Source organism: Thermobia domestica, chromosome 17 (assembly GCF_964235325.1).
Source record: "Thermobia domestica chromosome 17, izTheDome1.hap1.1, whole genome shotgun sequence".
NCBI lineage: Eukaryota > Metazoa > Arthropoda > Insecta > Zygentoma > Lepismatidae > Thermobia > Thermobia domestica.
This window is the reverse complement of record NC_137470.1, coordinates 75,929,546-75,952,950: the sequence shown is the minus strand read 5'-3', so window position 1 is coordinate 75,952,950 and position 23,405 is coordinate 75,929,546. Positions and strand designations below refer to the sequence as shown.

The 23,405-nt window shown below is 36.3% G+C and overlaps 1 protein-coding gene across 1 annotated transcript in view; it reads right to left on the bottom strand.

The window, feature by feature from the left end:
• Nucleotides 1-22,383, bottom strand: part of LOC145673759 (uncharacterized) — a 106,396-nt gene extending 84,013 nt beyond the window's left edge. Inside the window, exons 1-2 of the mRNA XM_081743508.1 lie at nt 21,914-22,383; nt 16,243-16,305 (exon numbers count right to left, since the gene is read on the bottom strand). Coding sequence (XP_081599634.1) covers nt 16,243-16,305; nt 21,914-22,072 — 222 coding nt within the window. The 5' untranslated portion in view covers nt 22,073-22,383. The remainder of the gene's footprint in view (nt 1-16,242; nt 16,306-21,913) is intronic.
• Nucleotides 22,384-23,405: the final 1,022 nt, after the last annotated feature.

Genomic DNA, 23,405 nt, shown 5'->3' with positions numbered 1-23,405 from the left:
GAAAACAAGAACGAAGCAAGCAATACTTGCATTAAGAAGATTGCTAAAAGAAAAAAAAAATCGAGTGGGAAAAGCAACTTACGTAGCATTTGTGGATCTGAAAAAAGCGTTTGATAATGTAGAATGGAACAGTGTTCAAAATTCTGAATGAAGTAGGAACTATAAGGAATGAAGAATAATATATAACATGCACAAAAAACAGAAGCCAATAATTGAGGTAGAAGGAGAGAGAGGACAAGCAGCGATTCAGACAGGGATTGGAAAAGGATTCTCATTGTCACTAAATTTGTTTAATCTTTACATTGAAGAAGTAATGAAAGAAATCGAGGACATTCGCAGCATAGGAATAACTGTTTATGAGCAAAAAATATACATGCTTAGATCTGCGGACGATATCGTAATGAAGACAGTCAGAAAAATTAAAAACAGGTTTAAACAGTATGCAACAGCTACTTTGCAGCAAATTCGACACGAAGATTAATAAGAACAACACAAAAGTTATGAGATGCGCTAGAAAACAATCAAGAAAATAGATCACCTGCTGGAAGAAGTGGAGGAATACTATTACTTAAGGTGTAAAATAATGAGCGATATAACAGGTGCAACAACATGTAGATCTAGGAAAGCTCAGGCGAAGAAGACATTTGAAGGAAAGCAGAAGCAATTAACCGGAAGCATCGGCAAAGAACTGAAGAAAAGGTTGATGAAATATGTATGGTGTGGGGCTTTGTATGGATGTAAGACACAGTCACTAGGAGAAGAAAAAAAAAATGGAGAGTGGAAGCCCTTGAAGTGTGGTGCTATAGAAAAATTACGGAAATTAGATGGATGGGCAAGGTATCAAACGAGAGAGTATTGGAAATGATAGGAGAAAAAGAAAAATACAATGAAGAATATTTCGAAAAGACGAGATGGAATGATTGGACTAATTGAGACATGGACGAATCACGTTAATGGATATGGAGGGTATTGCACAAGAAAAGATACCTAAAGGAAGGAAGCGATTGAAATATACGAACCAAATAATACAAGATATAATAAAGAAAAACAACAAAGAAATTAAATGTCTGGACCAGGATAGGAAAGGGTGGAAAGCTGCGTCAAATCAATCCAGAGACTGCTGACCTGAGATGATGATGACGCTGCTTCTGCTTTATACTAATTATAATCTGTAGAAAAAAAAATATTTTTGGAACACTGTTCATTCTCATGAACTGCGAACACTACTTAATTAAACCTACTAAAGTAATCGAAGGAAATGCAGTCGTATTTTCCGGTAATCAACGAGAAACATTCCTTACACACTCAAGCAACAAAAAAAGATAAGGCAACAGAGAGATATTATCATGGGCCATTCTGTTTAATTGATAGATTTCGTCTGTTAGTACAGTATATCTACAGAAAACTATGATCAAATATCGTTATTACGAAAATCGCTATAGAGGATGGGAAGTTCAAAAGTAGTAAGAAAATTCCTTGAAGGAGACCACTCCCTTGAGGACGTTATCCCTAGGAAGACTAAGAGCCATTAATATCAAGGATGTTCTACCGGATATTGAAGCTAGACAGTGTCCAAAAGAGCAAAGATAATAAATGCGCAGAAACCATCGTCTACATATTCATTACCTAGAAAAAAGCTATAAATTGGATCGGTGTGTCTTTGGTGACTCCCGGGAAATAAATGTTGACATCAATAAAAGCAGGGTGCAAAAGCTTTGATACTTTAACAATAAAAGGCGAAATCCCCCAAAAATATTCGTTCGAAAATCCGGAGACAAGCACTTACATTCAAAACATGGGAACAAAATGACGAATGGGCCGTGGGAACACCTCACACGTTCCGTACATCAATTGATAGGAAAAAATACAGTACAGGAATTAGAACAAAGCTAAGTAACCATAAATTACTGAAGGAATTGTGAACAAAATGAAGGAACCGCAAGAACTGGAACAGGATTGAGGAAAGGAAACAGCTTTTAATAGGAAGAGAAATTACGATTTATGAAGAAAAATCGAAAAAGCACGGGGGAGTTATTATCTCTAACAACTGCACCGACTTGACCATCGGAATAAGATCCGACTGGTATGAAACGAAAGTACTGTCAGAGCACATTTTAAAAACCGTAAGGAATTTGCTGGAACAGAAAGAAAGAGAAAAGTTGTGAGTAGCCTAGAATGATTAGTTCAATATTACATGTCATCAAGGTTGTCCTTGGAATACTGAACAAGAGATAATATGCTCAAATGTGAAAACTGAGGAAAGATAGGCTTTGGGTTCAGAAAAGAACACGTGACATCTTCATTTTATTTACTGTAATAGGTGAAAAGTTCACAAGAGAATGAAATTAAGCATATATACTAGTTGTTGATGTAGAAAATGCTTCTGGCGGACTGAACTGACATGTGAAATATATTGACGGAAGTGCTGCGAAAGATTGCCATATAATGAAAGGATCATGAGAAACATATGAAAGAACAGATACGAAGTAGAATAATAGAACAAACGACTGAGGAACGCTTCATTGGAAGGAGAATTCGAAAAGGATGTTACCTATCGTCAACTATTCTGAATCTATGTATACAAAGTAGTGAATGATCCATATGCATCAGCGAAAATTATATCGAATATGTTATAATATTTGAAGAAAGGATGTGAAGCATATCACAAAAATATTAAATACAGAGGTAATACTGATTGGACCTAGGGAAACTGCGTTAATACAGTAGCTTCAGAGGAAGAAGTACAAGAATACTAAAGAAAATTTCAATATCTAATAAGTATTTAGTGCAGAGCGAAAATATAAACGGGAAATAAAAGCATGAATAGGAATGGCAAAAGAAGCCCTGAAGAAAGTTTAAAAAAAAATGTGTATTTGGGGCAGTCCTCAAATGTTTTGTGTGGTGTAGTGTACTGTACGAAAGAGAAATGAGGACATTATAGAATAACGATGATATGTGAATGAAAGCAACTGACATATGGGTACAGGAATGAGTTGAGAAGAGTTGGAACACAGAAAACATGACGAAATGTTACTAAGAGGAGTCATAAAGAAACACAGCAGACGGTTAAAGAAATTAAAAGAAACTGGTTAGAATTAGAATTCCTCATACATGGAGAAGCTGTGCTATTAGAAGTGTAGTAAAAGATAAATGAGAAAGGGAAAGAAGACTGCAAATGATAAACATTAAAGAAAGTTATTCTTAAACCGAAAAGATCAGGAGAGGACCGCAGCGCATGGATACTATTATATTTGAAAATGAAATGAAATGAAATGTTTGAGTTTTACGTCCAACGGTTATGCTAAAGGAGACGGTGATTATGAGAAATGAATGAAATGGTGGAATGAAGAAAGTGGGAGGAAACGGAAGAACCCCGAGAAAACCCACGAGCGCGGTACTTGTCCACCACAAACTCCACACGGCGCGAGCTGAGATCGAACCAGGGACCCCAAGCACCGGAGGTGAACGCTCTACCACTAAGCCACCGCGCCCCCACTATTATATTTGAGTCAAACCATGATGACATATTATGATGATGGCTTCTATGCTTTTAAAAGCACAACAGGAACATTATGATGATGGCTTCTAAGCTTTTAAGAGCACAACAAGAATATGATGATGATCGATTCTATGCTTTTAAGAGCACAACAAGAATATTCTGATGATGGCTTCCACGTTTTCAAAATCACAACAAGAATATTATCATGACGCTTCTCTGCTTTTAAGAGCACAAGAATACTACGATGATGGCTTATGTGCTTTTAGGAGCACAACAAGAATATTATGATGGTGCTTTCTATGCTTTTAAGAGCACAACAAGAATATTATGATGATGGTTTCTATGCTTTTAAGAGCACAGCACGAATATTATGAAGATGGCTTCTATGCTTTTAAGAGTATAACAAGAATATTACGGTAATTGCTTCTGTGCATTTAGGAGCACAACAAGAATATTATGATGATGGTTTCTATGCTTTTAAGAGCACAGCACGAATATTATGATGATGGCTTCTATGCTTGGAAGAACACAAGAAGAATATTATGATGACTTCTCTGCTTTTAAGAGCATATTATGACTATGCTTCTACGCTTATAAGAGCACGAGAATATGATGATGGCTTCTATGCTTTTAAGAGCACAGCAAGAATATTGTGATGATGGTTTGTAAGCTTTGAAGAACACAACAAGTATATTATGATGATGACTTCCGTGCTTTTAAGAGCACAATAAGAATATTATGACTATGCTTGTATGCTTATAAGAGTAGGATAATATTATGATGATGGCTTCTATGTTTTAAAGAGCACAACAAGAATATTATGGTGATGGCTTCCGTGCTTTTAAGAGCACAAAAAGAATACATTATGATTGTATGATGATGATGGCTTTTATGCTTTTGAGAGCACAACAAGAATATTATGATGATAGCTTCCGTACTTCGAAGACCACAGAAAGAAACCATTATGATTCTATTATGATGATGGCTTCTATGCTTTTAAGAACACAACAAGAATATTATGATGATGGCTTCTATGCTTTCAAGAGCACAAGAATATTATGATGATGGCTTCCGTGCTTTTAAGAGCACAAAAAGAATATTATGACCATGCTTCTATGCTTTTAAGAGCACGACAAGAATATTATGATGATAGCTTCCATACTTTCAAGAGCACAAAAAGAATATTATGGTGATGCCTTCTATGCTTTTAAAAGCACAAGAATATTATGGTGATGGCTTCTATGTTTTCAAAAGCACAACAAGAATATTATCATAAAGCTTCTATGCTTTTAAGAGTACAACAATACTACGATGATGGCTTATGTGCTTTTAGAAGCACAACAAGAATATTATGATGATGGTATCCATGCTTTCAAGAGAACAGCAAGAATATTATGATGATGGCTTCCGTACTTTTAAAAGCACAAAAAGAATATTATGATGATGGCTCCTATGCTTTTAAGAGCACAAGAATACTATGATGATGGCTTCTATGTCTTTAGGAGCACAACACGAATATTATGATGATAGTTTCTTTGCTTTTAAGAGCACAGCACGAATATTATGATGATGGCTTCTATGTTTTGAAGAACACAACAAGAATATTATGATGATGGCTTCCGTGCTTTTAAGAGCACAAAAATAATATGACTATGCTTCTATGTTAATAAGAGTACAATAATATTATGGTGATGGCTTCTATGCTGTTAAGAGCAGAACAAGAAATTATTATGATGATGGCTTTGATGCTTTTAAGAGTACAACAATAAGCACGTGACTTTTTTCTCTTTTTCTGAAGAAGCATTTTCCTATGCAGTTAGTAAATGGAGCAGTTCTCTGTATTTTCGAATCATTCATTTCTTCATTAGCGACGTAATAAAAACTGACCTCAATTTGCCCTTCGTGACTCTCTAGTTATACCTGTAGGAAGAAAAGAAAGAGCAAACATGGATTGATAGACAGATGAATAGAAGTGAACACAGAAAACCAATTACTTAACTGAAAATACTAAAATATTGTCACAGAAACCCTAGAGGATAAAGTGAGCGCTTAGGGTTTAGCGTCCCGTTCAGCACCGAGGCTATATAAAACGTGGATCTAGTTTGAATTGGAATTTGAACGAGATAAGCTCCCAATGAGAATCAAATCTGGATCTCTCGCCCGAAAGACGTGTACGTTAACCATATCACCACGAAGGAGTTCACAAGTAGGTACAGTGTAAGGGCTTTCATTTAACGACACACTACATGGAATCGGGAATTTGGTAAGAAAATAAATAAATAAATGGCAGAGAAGCAGCTGTGAAAGATTCAGATGGGCGTCATGTTATGATGCAGAGTAACGTCATTCATTTCAGTATTCAGTATTTACGTCACATTGCACTCCAACAAGAGGCACTTCTCGTTACTGTAAAGCTACTTCTCTGTCTTTTAACTTTTCTTTCCTTCCTATTTCTTTCCTATCCTATCAAATAGGGAGATAAAGTTTAAGGCGTTTTCAAATCATGTAGTTTTTTTTTTTTTGATGTTTCCGAAGTTTGGAAACATCTTTTTCTTCTAATGAGATAGTATTTCACATAAGGAAGCAAATACTCGTGTAATAATACAATTTACCAACCAAGTACGCACTGTTCGGAATTTCTTTTCTGAAAAGTACGAAAACAGATTATCAAAATTCATTGTTGGGGAAGGTAAATGCGACCTACTACAAATACTAGTAGGCCTAAATTATTTACTGATAAGTTAAATGAACTACTCATTTCAAATTTCAGTTACGTGCAAACGTTGTGCGCGTTAAACAGTTGCAGTGGAGTAGCCTGAGCGACTTTGGACAATGCTGTGGTATTACATGTAGTCGCTTAATGTGGAAGACAAGCGGAATTAGGGCCAAAAGAACTTGGAAAGCGCTGTTCGTGCTATATTGTGAAGCAACCGAAGTTTATTAATGTCGCACTTGATAACAAAAAATAAACTCTGGAAAACTTCCTCGGTATTCGAAAGATCTGCCTAACAACAGAAGAGGAGAATTTGCTTGTTAATGACATTATTATAGGAGTGCACTGCAGTTTCCCCTTACATCAGAAGATATTAGGCACCTTGTTACGGGTTATCTTAACAAAGGGGCAAGCAAGGAAGACATTTACCAATAATTAATTTACCAAGCATAGATCTTTGAATAGACATTCCAACGATCTTTCTATAAAACAACGAAAACATTAAACAATCACGGGCTGAAGACAACCAAGAAACAGTTTATACAATATTTCTTGAACGCCGCGCTAGTTCAATTATGTAATCAACTACGATGAGATCAAGTTAAGTGAAAATTTAGAAAAGACAACGGATACTAAGAAAAAAATGCTGAACATAACAATAGCATCATCGAATCGCCGAAGACAAGTGTTTCAATTGCGATGACAGCAACCCATAATACTACATAAAGTGGTTATGTTTATAGTAGTGTGTGAATAATTATATGACGACAAAGTATATACGCAGCTCATGATACAAGTAGATGTCTACATAAAAAGAAAAAATTGAAATGAAATCTTTGAGTTTTACGTCCCACGGTTATGCCGGTTAGGCTAAAGGAGACAGTGATGATGAGTAATGAATGAAATGAAGGAATGAAGATAAGTGGGACGAAACGGGAGAACCCCGAGAAAACCCACGCACACGGTGTTACATTAAAAGAATATGATGAAGACACCCGGAAGAAAATTACTGCTGAGAAATTTGTAGATGTAAGAACTTTTCATATGAAGATGAAGTAATGGGGAAAAAGCTGAAATGAAGGAATGATAATGAACATGAGAGCTGTGTGGGTAAGAGGAAGAAAATGAACAATAAAATATCGAGACTGGTTATATCGGGACTGATATTTCTTTCGTCCTTTATCAAGGCACAACTTCAAACATGGCTTAATATGACGCAAGATTGGACATTTCTTTTATATATATATATATATATATATATATATATATATATATATATATATATATATATATATATATATATATATATATATATTCCCAGAAAAGGAGGTGACAGTCTCGAAAGCTTGATAGTGTATTTAATTATTTCAGGGGCTTTTGTCTATAACTGTCCCGTAAGCATCCTTTCTTTTTATTTTATTTTAATTTATATAATCATGAATAGGACAGAGAAGAGAGCAATTGAAAGGAGAATTAGACAGGGATGCTGTCTCTCGCCAATACTATTTAATATCTATCTAGAAGAGACAGTGAAAAAGACCATTAAGTTTTACGTCCCACGATTATGCCGGTTAGGCTAAAGGAGATGGTGATGATGAGAGAAGAGTGAAATGGTGGAATAAAGAAAGTGGGAGGAAACGGGAGAACCCCGAGAAAACTTACGAGCACGGACCATACAAAATGAAGACGGCATTTCAGTAGGAGGTAGAATGATTAGGTGTATATGGTTTGCAGATAATATGGCGCTTGTTGGATAATCTGAAGAGAAAATCAATAAGATGTTAGAAAACTTGAGGAAGGGCTGTGAAGAATATGGGGTGAAAATAAGTGTTTGAAAGACAAAAGTCATGATGATTGAACGAAACGGTTGGTGTCAATATCAATCAACTAATGGACGATACCAAAACAGAAAAGTCAAAACAAAAATGCACCTCTAAACATGGGGCACTAATATAAGACTACAAAATAATAAAAAAAATGTCTATTGGTCAAAGTGGCCAATACAAGCTCCTTCTGGGGGCCGTACAATATTGATATCCCGAAGGAACTTATAAACAATCTTAGAAACAAATATTTCCACTTGCAATTTCCATTAAAACATTACTCCTCTTTGAAATAGGCATTATGTACCAGTTTGCATAACCTACACACGCCTGTACGCGGAGAAACATATGTAAATATAGAAGTATTAGGTACCAAGCAACTTTATACCCAATAGTTCAAGATTTCGACATATAATTAAATATAAATGTTTAAATTATGACACTGTAAAACTGTAAGCAAACATCTAAAAAGCTCACAAATTCATGCACATACATATTTAATGAAGTTCAATGTTTGGATTAATTTTTTCTTTAAAACATGTCGGTTTGTAACTTTAAAAGACTAGCCTTTGGCTAGCTGGGGGCTCCGTCTCCAGCCTCCCGCGTTTACTCGCCGTACGGCCTCGCACCTCTTAAACCCACAATTCTACCGAATATCAAGCTTCTTTTCCTATTTCAACTATCTAAATGATAAGATTTTGTGTCCCAAGAAAACGCTCATTCAAACCACAAGGGAATTTCTTCATCCCCTTAGACCCTTAAAAATTCAAAATTTTCACTTTTGGTAATTTTCCTGTAGGTTAGTCCCAGAAAGCTACAATCACGCCAAATTTCAATTTTTCCACGTCAACCTGAAGTACCCCTTTATTTTATGTCAGTTCATGTAGTTTTTTAAATAGTTAGGATTAGGATAAAATATAAAAATTAAATTAAATTATGAATTTAAGCAAGGAAATGTTTATGATCCTAAACATCAAGCAAAGACAGATATTACCTCCGAAGACCATGAAAACAAATGAAATAAAAAAGAATTTAAACATTGAACACAAGTGGACTACAACTCCTGTCTTCCCCAGCTTTCTTTTGAAAAAGGTGAAATTTTAAACCAACTTTTAAGAGTCCGATTAATACTTAGATACTACTAACTCGGAGCATAAATACTATTTCATAAACCAAGACAATCAGGAGTTTTAGAAGTTACGTGCCAATGGTATATAACTTCTAGTATGTATATAATGCATAAGACAAATCAGATATCAAAATAAAAATTAAAGAATATATTAAGAGATTGTAAAAAGAAATTTTCAATTTCAGGCATATAACAATTTGTTTAAGTTAAATACAATATAACTAACAGATTCCACAAACAACCGTCGCATATTTTTTTTTTTTTTTTTTAATACTGACTAATATTGACAAAGGAAGTTTAAATAAATAGGATGTAATTACACAAGATTGATTGGGAAACAATACGATTATACAACAGCAATTTTATCAACAGTTACTTACAATTTTACAGCTTGGTAATTCAAACAGTTCATATTCTGCAAACACTGACAGAAGGTAAATAAAGGAAAATGATAAATACGTAGGCACGAAAACTAAAAGATATCACATACACTAATGAATGAAGGAAACAACCGATCTTTTTACACAGCAAATCCTTTATAGGTGTCAATCCTAACCCAAAGAGTGAAAAAGTGACCGACTAGACCAGGACTCGAACCAGGGACCCTCGGTCCCGGGTTCGAGTCCCGGTCCGGTCGGTCACTTTTTCACTCTTTGCGTTAAAAGATATCAGTTCAGCAGTACTACATACTGTGATTTCCAGTTTATCAAGTAGGCTAAGAAAGAACCGTCGTAGTTCAGTGCTACAATACTCGCCTCTAGTGCGTGGGGTACCAGGTTAGATTCCAGCCACCAAAATGTGGGATTTGTGCTGGACAGTTTTTTTTTTTGGGGGGGGGGGATTGAAGACTCCTTTTACAGTTACAGTAACAGATTTCCGACACAAATACTCAGTTGCAGTAAAGCTAATGATGTTTTGTTGGTGTATACTATTGTCTGAGGCCATATGTGAAAGCTGGGATTCAGTGGTTACAAATGTGATTGACAAAAGACCAGCAGCAAAGGATGGACTTAGTGGTGATATTGGAACAACAGACCAGCTTATATACATTATCCTAAATGTACTCCCACCAGGATTTAAAAAAAAAAATATATATATATATATATCTTAAAGCTGCTCTCATTACAAAATACGTTGTATCGTACCATAAATATTTTAAATCTGCTTCTTTTAGCAAAACTCTTTCAAAAAAATGTGACTTCACAGGTTGTAACTTGAACTAGCGATAGATCCCAGCCCCCGCCAAGTGAACTTTGTAGTGGACAAACACCGTGTGCGTGGGTTTTCTCGGGGTTCTCCCGTTTCCTCCCACTTTCTTCATTTCATTCATTACTCATCATCACCGTCTAATTTAGCCTAACCGGCATAACCGTGGGACGTAAAACTCAAAGATTTCATTTCATTTCATTTCGAACTAGGGATACCACTGAAAACTGTCTACCATGCTTCATGTAACGCTATAATACAAACATGATAGTATCATCTTGATTTTTTATTTTGGAATTAGTGCAGAAAAATTTTGATTTACAAAAGCTCATCGCAGAAAGACAAAGAAAGTTCTGCCATTGGGCACACATGTTGAATAAGTGACTGTGCAAGCCAAGTCAGAAGCTGTATCCGATATTCCTCGAAGGAGGATTACACATTTCGCACACATGTATCTAGACATCGTCCTGCTGAAATATGGCGTCCGGAGCTGTGTGAATCATATGTACGATCTAATCTCCAGAACATGCGTGATATAACTGTTATTGATGAGATTGCTCTCAACGCGCAGCAGTCGAGATCGCCTGTTGTACTGAATGGCACTCATAAATTCACAACTGCCGGTCGGTTACAACGACATTCGATAATGCACAATGAAAGATTGTGTTTACAAAGATTGCGTCTATCTGATATCACTGTAGAACAGGAAGTGGGACTCATCAGAAAACACGACCGTCTCCCACTCATCACGCGTCCATTGGTGTTTATGAATGTATTATATTCTGAGGCGTTTGCGGTTCGGAATCAATGGAAGCCGATGCATACATATGTATGCGTGCAGCCAGATCAATGTTTAGCAAATGCCGGCGAAAAGTTGATGCAGATTAGTCCATGCCCGTTAACATGTTCCGTCATCGAGCTAACACTATGAAGTACGCTGTACGGTCCGTTGCAGCCACCAGTAATCCCATAATGTAATTATAATACGTAATTCCTGTTGGGCCTACGCATGATCCATCCTTGAACTTGTAATTGTTCTAACGTCGTAATCTGTTACATGTATACAAGTTATGTGATTTAGGGAAGCAGTTTTTGGTGTCGAAATGTTCATAAAAAGTAGTATTATGTGTTCTTTGCGTACTATACTATAATAACTGTATGATTATTTAAAAACAAAGCATGTTTCCTGGAATTTGGTCTAGGCCGAAACTCCCAAAGCTTCTTTCTCCGTTAATGCTTCTTAATCACACGTTCCTTAACATTTCAAACCAATTTTTTCCTCTCGATATTTCCGTACTTACAGCTATAAAGATTTTAGTTTTTTTTTTTTCTTTTTTTTTTTTTTAAAGGAATTTAGTTAAGTTTCCTGCTTCAAGTAAAGTATATAAAAGGCTTGATACTTTCCTCGCATAAAATTTGATAATACCTCGTTGGACGAAGATACACAGGATGCAAACAATCTCATGGATGCATCCTGCGCCCTAAAACCCGCCTATGGACACCCATGTTATTGAGCTTGCATAAGAGAGAATATTACGCTAATCACTACGAAATACTAGAAGTGTTTCCACTAAAAGTTTTTTATCTTGTATATACACTAAATACTAAAGACTTCCATTTTAACAAACTGTAACATGAAATCTAGTTGTTACTCTTTATTAAATCCACTTCTGTATTCCAGGATATCGACTCGAATAATGTCTATCCATAATAGTCACGTCTGCTCACAACTGTTCAGCACTCCCTAGTTTTTAATGTAAACATCTTTCAAATGTTGTTATACGCAACAAACGTCTAAGCTACAAATTTAAGCCATTGTGACTGTCAAAATTTCTACACGTCTATTGGTACAGTATGTTACTACCTCGCATTATTATCACCTTTTCCCGGGTTCGATTTCCGGTAGGGCTACTCGGTCGAAAGTGTAGAACATTCTTTAAGACGGCCATCCTGCGTGAGGTTTTCCTCATTCACACCCCAGAAAATAAAACTACGATCACAATGGAACGAGGAGGATGTGAAGTCATACTATTTCAGTTCATTGTTATCCCTATAACCGAAAGTAAATGACAACTAGCTTAGAAAAAGACGAACCACTTTTGGCATGTTTTCTCCATGTTCCGCATCGCGCTAATATCCTTTGGAACAGAACTACGCTTCACTCCTTAGCATTTCATTGATTTCACACTATAGAGGAATTTCTGTGATATAAAATCGGTTATTCTCTCTATTTGTCTAACAGAATAATATGGGTAAATATATGGTTAAATATATAATATCCTTTGGAACAGAACTACGCTTCACTCCTTAGCATTTCATTGATTTCACACTATAGAGGAATTTCTGTGATATAAAATCGGTTATTCTCTCTGTTTGTCTAACAGAATAATATGGGTCGAATGGGTAAATACTGTAGTTTACACACACATATAATAATAATAATAAATACGATCTTTCAAGCTACTGTTCATTTTTAATTCGTCACAAAACGGACGGAATCATTTGTTAAAGCAATGAAACATTTTTGAAACATTTTATTCCTTTCGAAGTCGAACACGGGAAATCATTAACTAACTAATTATATGATATATGAAACCTGGACGTTCAATGCTGCGTTCACAGAAGCTCTCCACTGACTTCATATCTGAACCCAGTTTATACTTTGTATTCCTATTTCTGTGAAATCCATCTTAATATTGTCCTCCCATCTGCGCCTAGATCTTCCTAATGGTCGTTTTACGATTGGACTTCCAGTTAAGACTCTGAAAGCGTTCCTACTTTCATTCATCTTGGCTACATGAAATGCTCACTTGAGCCTAATAGATTTGATGACCCTAACAATGTTTGGTAAACGGTATAAATTGTGTAGTTCTTCATTATGAAGTTTCCGTCATTCCTCATTCCCGTTCCTCTTAGGTCCGAATATTCGTCTCAGAATCTTGTTTTCAAATATTTTCAGTGTACATTCTTCCCTCCGAGTAAGCGACCACGTTTCGGAACCATACAAAACAATAGGTATGATTATCGTTTTATATATTTAAAAGCAAATTCCTCGACAGAATTCACGACAAGAGATTTTGAACTGAATAACGAATTCCCTGCTTTTAGTCGAAAACGGAAAATCATTGCTGAAATAAAAAGAACAGTGAAACGATACACAGTGTTACTAAGCTTTTGACTAATTGAAGAGGTAAAACCACTAACCAAACATCTATGAAATCTGTTACTGTTAATTGTAAGACTACTGTAAAATAGTTTTATTAAGTCTCATGAACCATATGCTATCTACAAATGAAGTTTTCAAAAGCACAAAGAAAGATCTAGATTAATATTTAACTAGAAACTTAAATCTATACAATAAAAATGAATGTGTGTTTCTGTCTGATCGCAACAATCAGTGAAGCAATTAATATATTTGGCATGATTATCGAACTTTTGGTCTCCTAAAGAACAGACGATATTAAATTTATCAAAATGTGTACGCTAACGGAGAAAGCGGGGGTCATAACTCATGCAAAAGTTGATTATCTCACGACCCCATCAAGTTAGAAACATATAACCCGGTATATAAACGCCAAGTAAGCGAACTCATGTCCCAACGCTTTTGAAAATTATAGTTTTAAGGGCGCAAAAAAGGGGTCATAATTTATGCGAAAAATTGAATTGTGTAAAAATAATCGATATCAGTGTCCAATACATTGTTTTCAGGGTCATGGATATAACGAGTGACATTCCCAATACCGCTTAAATTGAAATTCATCCCCATTCCCATGGAGGGTGAGTGAGGGATAGAGATGACATGAAAAAAACAATAGAAAACGACCGACACTATTGTTCAATCCATAGTTTTTGGTGTCGCTGAAATGAATAGTAACACATCTGATGTCGTTTACTCAAAAGTCATCCCTTTCGGCATGAGGAGGGGTGACACTACGGATTTTAAACATTACACTTTCATTATAATGAAAATTTTTAGAGGGGAAGTTCCCTTCCTTCTTGGAACTTCCAAGAAAAGACAACTTCATATTTCGTCATATATATTCTAGAAAAAAGTAAATCCACTGACCCACTCATCAACTGATCTCCGAAACTATTACCCATAGAACATTGGAGTTTTGAGAAACAACTCCTAAGAAGGGTAGGGTGCCTTGGATGATTTTATGCAGCTCGCCAGATCTACCAAGATGCTACGTGTAGAACCTTGAATTGAGTTGAGTTGATTTTAGTTTAGCGTCCCTTTCAGCAGCGAGGCTATATGAGACGTGGACCTACTGATTAACGTGGAATCCGAACCACATGAGCTCCCGCCGGGAATCGAACCCGGGTCTCCCACGCCAAAGGCGCGTACGCTAACCGCTTAGCCACGGAAGAGCTCTGTGTAGAACCTTGAAAATTTGTATAAATGTTATCCTACATTCTATCCTCCAGATAGGACGGGACTCCGAAAATGCGAACCCTACGTTTTTATTTCATTTCTTTTTCTTCTTTTCTTTCTTGTGTTGTCAGCATATTGCAAAACTATTGAGCGCAGAACCATGAAATTCTGTTCGCGTCATTCACATCCATTCAATATCAAAGACGAAGAGGAATGGAACGCAGGGAGAGGGAGAGATGAAAAACACTGTTCGTGGTAACACGTGGAGGCATATGGTAGTTATGTAATAGATCTTGTAATATGTAATAGATCTTGTAAAGATGTCATAAGTCGGAAAAAAGCAGCTTGATCGAAATACTATAGCGTTTAATTAAAAATATTTGCAAATGAAAGCATTTAAACCAATGTTTGTGGATAAATTATCTGACGACATTGAACAGCGTGTTGCAGTCTGCCGTGCTTTGTTGATAGAATTTTCAAATGCTATGTCTCGCTCACGGATGTGATTTTCAGATGATTGATTAAAATTACACGGACATTGCTCTGTGATACCCAAACCTAGGGACAAGGGACTTTACGGACGCCCTGTAAATTTCCTCAGATTGCTGCACCCAATCTTTTTAAAACGCATTTGATTATAGGAATGACAGTATCTTATATTATACAGGGTTTCAAAACGAATGATCTGAAATCAAAAGTCAATATGTGTTAACAAAAACATAGTACAAAAATGGGATAAATTCCAAAACACTCACAAAATATTCAAGTTTTAGCTATGCAATTACAAATACTCTATGTGCTCATCAGCAGCAACACGAACAACATGTAGACGATAGCTAAATTTGTCACAAACTTTACACAATGCATCTGCGTTTACAGCAGTTATGGTGGCCATTATTCTGTACTTCACTTCTTCTATGTTACAAGGTAAAGGGTTTTTGGGAGCAAGCGGATCAATGCCAAAACGCCGACGAAAAGCACGATGGACCGAATCACTGGCGCAATCTTTGCAAACTGCAGCATACAAAACGCCTTCTGTTGAGTGGACTCCATGTTACTTCTGACTGATTGCAATCTGAGAAGACGGACTGACTGGCATCTAACGGCGATTTTCTGAAACTCTAGGCCACGCCCATTCAAACAATACTCATTTGCTTGCCGGCACGTCGCATGTTCCGTAATTATTATCGTCCAAAATCAGGTCATTCTTTTTGAAACACGGTGTATATGTGCATAAAGTGACAAATAGCAGTAGAATTCACAATATACTCAAATGTTTTATCACTAAACCGGTTTGTGGGGGAGGAGAGGTCAAGCATCCCAATTAGGGATGTTTCAGTTGGTTTCGTCAGGGGGACCAATATGTGATAGAGGAGGAATATCCACCATGCAATTCGCATTCTGCATGTATTACCCACATTGTATACTAAAATTTAGTATTCTTTACCTACACGTCGCTGATAGAAACTTCCAATTAACAAAAGATAGGATGCTTACCTCATCACCTTCACTGTCTATGTAGGCTACAGATATGTCTTCCGATGTCCCCAAACTTTGACGCTGGAAAGAAAAAACACATATTGCTAATTATCATCAGTCAATTTCTCATTAGAACATTTTCAATGTACACAAAAATTTTGCCGCGCTATTATCAACAGAGGTGACACCAAGTAGAAACGTAAAATTTCTGCTCTGAGAATCATTGAATGCATTTTAGCACTGGAACTACGTGCAACTTAAAATCTCATTCTAGCTTTGGAAGTACGTATTATTGCTAACTTGTGTTAGTGTTATAAAAGTGATGAAAAACGAGTGGAAGTTTTCGAAATGTGGATGTGGAGAAGAACGGAGAGAATTAGCTGGGTCGAGCGGAAAACGAATGAGGTGTTAGAAATGGTGGGGGAAGAAAAGTACAAATATAGATATTATTAAGAAGAGGAAGAGAAACTAGTTGGGACATTGACTAAGAAGAAACTGTATCATTAAGGACGTAACAAAGGATGGCAAGAAAGAGGAGAAAGGGACGAAAGAAACTACAATTGATGGACGGTACCAAAACAGAAAAATGGTACATGAAGACGAAAAGGCTAGCTGAAAACAATGGAGCATAGAGGCTTGTCGATTGCGGTAAGTGACTTGCCAATAATAGCAGAATACCTATGATAATGGGTTGTAAGTTGCTTGACACTAGGAGCTATTCAGTTCTCAACTGTCTACAGTAGCAGCACCTGATTGACGTAAGCAACATGTGTGGCTTGTGAACAATATGGTGTAAACAGTGATTTTAGAAAGGATTGAAACCGTGTTATACCGTACTCGTAATTAAGTAAGTTTACAATGAATGGAAAATTATCAAAGAACAAACGTGCGTTCACACTTCAAAAGTAGTGGTAACATAATCAAAATTATCAAGATGTAATTGAGTGACTTATGCATCGTTATCCGAACACTGTATCTCGACAAGTAATCCATAACTTGAGTAAAAGGTTTCAACCGACTGGGTCTGTAGCGGATCTCCCTAGGCCACGTAGGCCTAGATGTGAGACTACAGAAGAAAATCATAACTGCAGCACTATCTCCGACCAAATCAAATAGGAAAACATCCAGTGGAGTGTTTCAAAAACAAGCCTCCCAAGGGGGAGGGGGGAGGGGAACATTATGGCTTAAAGTATACCAGCCTGTTTTACTTCATGGTCCAAAAGAGGATAATCCTAACCGGTGTAAAGCATTCTGTAAATAGTATGTAATACGTAAAGAGCAGACAGTTCTTAGAAAAAATATTGTGTGGAGTGACGAAATAACGTTTAAACTGAACAGTAAAGTCAAGAGACACAACTGCGTTTATTGGGATTCTAGAAACCAAAATTTGGTAATTTAGAAAGAATTAAAGGCGCCTGGTGTGAGTGGGCAGAAATTTATGCTGGTGGGCTTATGAACACCTTATTTTCTTAACCATACTGTTACTTCTGAAAATACGCTTGAAATGTTATGTGAGATTATGATTAAACAAGAAAATAATTCTGCATTTGAACAACTATAAACAACTCCTGAAAAAATCATATGGCAACATGATGATGCACCTCCTTAGTATGAAAACACTCTGGGAGGCGTAAAATTGATCTCAGCCAAATCGACTTCTCTGTGTTGGTAATAATCAAAGATAAAGTTAAATATATATATCTATATGTATATTTAGAGCATTCAAAACAGTGTATTTATTGAATTTGATAAATTAATATCTAATGATAATGATGTAACATGTTCTTCTGTGCTTTAAAAAAATATAATTTGTGCATTGAAAATGATGGACATTCTGATCACTTGATTTAAGTAACCACAGATTATCGAAAACCTATTTCACTGTTGGGAAACATTCTCTGCCAGCCCCCTAGACGGAATTCTTCCAAGTAGTTTCCACTAACAACGAAGTCCTTCTTTCAGCTTAACGTCTCACGTTATGCTCTTTAGGCTAAGCAAGACGATTTTAGGCAAGTGAATGATTATGAAAGAATTGGTGCAATGGGATTGTGTGAGAAAATGGGAGTACCCCATGAAAACTCATAGCACGATGTTGTCCACCACAAACTAAATTTGCAGGGGATCGAACCCACACACAAGAGTAAAGCGCTCTACACTGAGCCATCGTGTCCCCACAACAGCAACGATGTCAAGTGACATATCATATGGAAAGTCATGATAGAAGAAATGCGTATTACGTCTAACTCAGGAATCTGGTGTATCATTTAGTTTCTCCCCCGAATCACTTGGTAGTGATTACGGTTCGTTATTTGTAACTGTGATGTAGTCATGAGTATAAATATAGTGTGGATGTATGGCACAATAGCTACAGTGCATAAAACACGAACTAATTTGTACTAAATGGTCACTAAAAAGCACGAATGACATCTAACCGAGTCAGGCCAGGAGCGCAGCACAGGGTCCGAGCAGAAGCGACAGGGTGAGTCCGGAGGGGGCAGATGCGCAACTGACAACATAAACAAGGTAGTTTACAAGGGCTCACCGTACTGGCTCCAGAGCCGTGGATGGATTTGGGGGAGATACTAAATGTCATCCGGAATCTTACCATCCCAACTGATAGCCACATTTCCTTTAAATCAAGACCTAGCGATGGTAAAGCACACAATCCCCTTGCTTTTCGGAGATCATCCACCACCTCGATGATCCTGAGGCATGCTGATTCCAAATGCATCAAAACCAAACAAACATTTCTAGTTGTTAATATGCACCGTTTTGAAATTTTGTAACACGGTAGTTTTATTGTAAAAATAAATTAAATCAACCAGCAGAAAACGCACACCCAAATATTTTAAAGCACATAATCGTAGAATCGTGTATTTCATACTGAAAGATTACAAAAAATCAGAGTAGAAAAAGTTACTAGGACAAAAATTTACTTTAGGCAAGACAGTGGCAGGAACCGATTCATCGGAGCAGTGACCAAGTCACTCACAACACCTTGTGACCAACCGGAACACACCAATCATGGAAGAAATGCACCTAAAAAATAGGTGCATTATTCCCATAAGCAACTGAGAAAATACAAAAACTACATCCATGTGAATTAGGAAGAGGAAGGAACCAGTGACAACGCGTGAATAATAGTAAGAATGACAACATATCACCGCCTTGCCGAAAGTAAAGAGTTGCATTAATTAGTATCAATCAAGTTAGGTTTAGTTTGCATTACGTTAGTAGTCAACTCTAAGGTATATCATAACTAAAAATGAATTATGAGATGCTACCCTATTCTTTTTGTAACAATACATTTCAACATAGTTTGCAAAATTTGATGACCGATACTAGCTTCTTTTAAAGCCTGGCACGATTTTATGGTGACCACGAAGTTGGCTGGTTGAAGTGAAGTTTAGCGTTCCTTTCAGCACCCAGGTTATATCAGATGTAGACTACAGCTTAATGTCGAATCTGGAAAGTTTTAACTTTCACTAGAACCGATTCATATGATCCGGTTCCCAGAGCAGTTCAGGAAAATTTCCTCTAAACAGACAACCTGTAACCTGTTACGAGGAACTCAATCCCAGACTACTTCGGAGAATAAAAAAAATCTTTGGCAAATGCTTCCTGAACTGGTCCTGGAACCAATTCATATGAATCAGTTTTTAAACAACCGTAATTACAACTTCCACAAAATGTCCATCAGTAAACCACAGATAAACCTAACCTAAACCAGCACCAATATTCCAAACTACCCGCAATCTACAACAACGATATCTAATTTTCAACTTAAAATTAAGAAAAAAATAACATTAGTAAAATGTACAAATACTTATTTTCAAAACTACATGGGGACTACAACCACCCTCCCCCAAAAAAGATACATAGGTGAACAAAATAGAACCTATCAAAACACATTTCTAGCCCCACTTATTAGACTACTTGATTTTGTACCTAAGATTTCTAAACAAACCTTCCGACAAAACGTTAGCCAATCGCAGACAGTTTTAGTTGCAACTCTATCCATCACGACTCTGGAGCTCACTAAAGAAATAATAAACACTTCTGACCAGAGTATATACTTGTTTATTAAAAACTAAATTCCAGTGTAACAGTTTCAACAACGTAACGTTGTCTTCATCAGACACGGAGTTAGTGTCTGATGAAGACAACGTTACGTTGTTGAAACTGTTACACTGGAATTTAGTTTTTAATAAACAAGTATATACTCTGGTCAGAAGTGTTTATTATTTCTACAGTTTTAGTGCATAACGTCGTCGCCGCAGCAGACCACTCATGAATAATAAACTCATAGTTACTGATCCCACATACGAAAAAATAGAACAACACTTGCCCAATACTCAAGTTCACATTACTGAAAAATGTTCCTTACCACATAGATGTAGTAACAGAATCGCAAATGACTACTTAGAATCAACACATGAGCAAAAGGAAATGTTTCCTGTAATCACCTAGCTTTGAAGTATTTTACAGTGCAATTTAAAAAAATAAAAAAAATGAAAAATCCCTTCTGTTACAACAAAAAAGGAAAGTAAATAAACGTTCACTCTTACCATACAAAGGAAATCTTCAGTCTTCTACCACATTCATCTCATGTTTCCTCTACCTCAATTAAACCATACCATCCGCAAATCAATAACAATTAATGCCCGAATCTAATATGAATTCATTTAAAAAAGACGAATTCAAACTCTCAGCATCAAATTCATTAAACGATATTTCAATCTCATTTACTAACTACAGTCACCATAAAACAAGAATTTAAGTACGCGCTTCCGCAACTTTGACAACCAGCGCATAAACCTAACACACTGACACACACACCCACTACAAACAGAAACAGCTGACATCACAGTAGCAACATATGATTGTACATTATAGACAGACACCTAGTGGAAAAAAAAATATGAACTACAACCAACCCATCTCAAAACAGACATCATTTCAAAGGCCCAAACAGTCCCAACAAGGGATTGAACCTATAAGAACCGGTTCCAGTCACTGTTCTAGTCAAAATAAAATCTTGCCTTGAATCCAAACTACACGAGCTCCCATTGGCAATTGAACTCGTATCTCAGCACGAAAAGCGAGTATGCTAACCATATAACACGAGAAAGCTCTACCACTGGATTAAGTTGTACAATGTACCCACTACAAACTAGATTTGCATGAAATACGGTTCAGGCACAGCGAAACTCGAGGGTCAGTTCGGTAGAGCGCCCGAAACATCAGGTGGATTAGTGACACGAAAATATGTCTGTAACGTTAATGAGACTATTTCAGCATATGTAAAAACTCTACATTGTTTTGTATATTATAGATTCCTTGCTATATACTGGAGGACCGTGTTAACATGATACATACTACCCTTACGTACTAAGGTACTGATAATAAAAGTAACACAAAGAAATGGGATATAAATGTATGCAAGAAGAAACACTCCAATGATATAATAAAATTTATAAAATATCAGGTGAAAATTTTTGTGAAAAAAAAAAAAAAGTGGTAGCTACAACTTTACTTACATCTAGTAGGGTTAATTATGTCGTCACTTGCAGTGATGACAAAAAAAAAATCGAATCATTCCTAATAGCATTTTTAAACTTAATTCGCATTGATAATTAATTATACTGGAATCTTAATACTCAAACAAAGAATACTTATATTTGCTTACCAAATACGACTTAAAAGTCATCCAATTTTTGGATGTTTTGTTATCCAGATCCCATATACCTATACTAGCTGAATCTTGATCGCGGACACCCGCTCGATTTCTTTTCTTCCATTGTAAGTCGAATACGACTATTTCCTTCGGTTGCTTATTCAATTCCATTTCAACCAAACTGAAGTAAAATTTTATACACACGTCACAAAATTGTTAATTACTTTCATATTAAATCACTAGTCCACTTTGTTTACATCTGTACATCAACAAAACTTCCTCGTCAGCTGACTGCTCGGGATTATGACAGAACTTTCCGCCTGAAAAATAAATCCGTGTTTTCACACGGTAAAATACAAAATTTGCTTTAAGTATGAAGTAAATCCTTCAACGATTAAAACTAAATATAACTAAGTGATCTTGATTTTTAATAAACAACAACATAGTGAAACGCGGTTTATCAAATACCATATGTGCTTATGCAATTTTGTAATTTTAAGGTGGAATATGGTATCATTGCGCCAGTGAATCAGTGTTGCTAATAAATGAAATTAATTTTTCTTAAGATGTTACACCCGTTTCCACTACAATGTCGTTTTAACTCACAATGAAGCATTTACGTAAAATTACGCTATTAATATACTAAGCGTTCACTGAAATACACTGCTTGTGGAACTCCTTTCATGGTAAGACCTGTTCATGAACATGAAGTTAGAAGAGCAATTGTTAACATTAAATCCAATGCAGCGGGCTTTGATGAAATAACCCCACATATGTTTAAAACAGCTTTACCTGTTATCACATCTCCCTTAACTAATATTGTAAACTACTCTTTATCGAATGGTAAATTCCCTGATCCCTGGAAACTAGCTAAAATCCTGTCATTACCAAAGATGCCTTGTATTAAATCAACTAGTGACCTGCGGCCAATAAGTATATTGCCAGTTCTTTCAAAGGTAATTGAAAAGTTAGTGTTTCAGCAAATGATTTCATATATTGATAGCTCTGGCATCCTTCCATACGAACAATCTGGGTTTCGTAAATTTCACAGCACTTCTACTGCTTTATTAGGTATTAAAGACAATGTGCTTCATGCACTAAATGACAAATATGTGGTCATACTAGTCTTATTAAACCTCTCATAGTCATTTGACCTTGTACTCCATTGTGTTCTCTTAGCAAAAACGAAATACTATAACTTTTCAGTAAATACCATAAAATGGTTCGAATCCTATCTACATAAGAGAAAACAGCAAGTTACTTTGCGTAGTTCCTCTCATTATAAAATTTCTGAAGCAGCTGTACTTGATAGAGGAATTCCACAAGACTCAATTTTAGGGCCAGTTTTGTTCACCTTATACACCGCAGATCTAGTATCTGTTGTACAGCATTCAAAGATGTACTGTTACGCAGACGACACTCATTGTTTATAAAAGCCTTGCCTCAGGACTTACCACAAGTTGTTCGACTCCTTAACCAAAATCTTAAGGCTATCAATAACTGG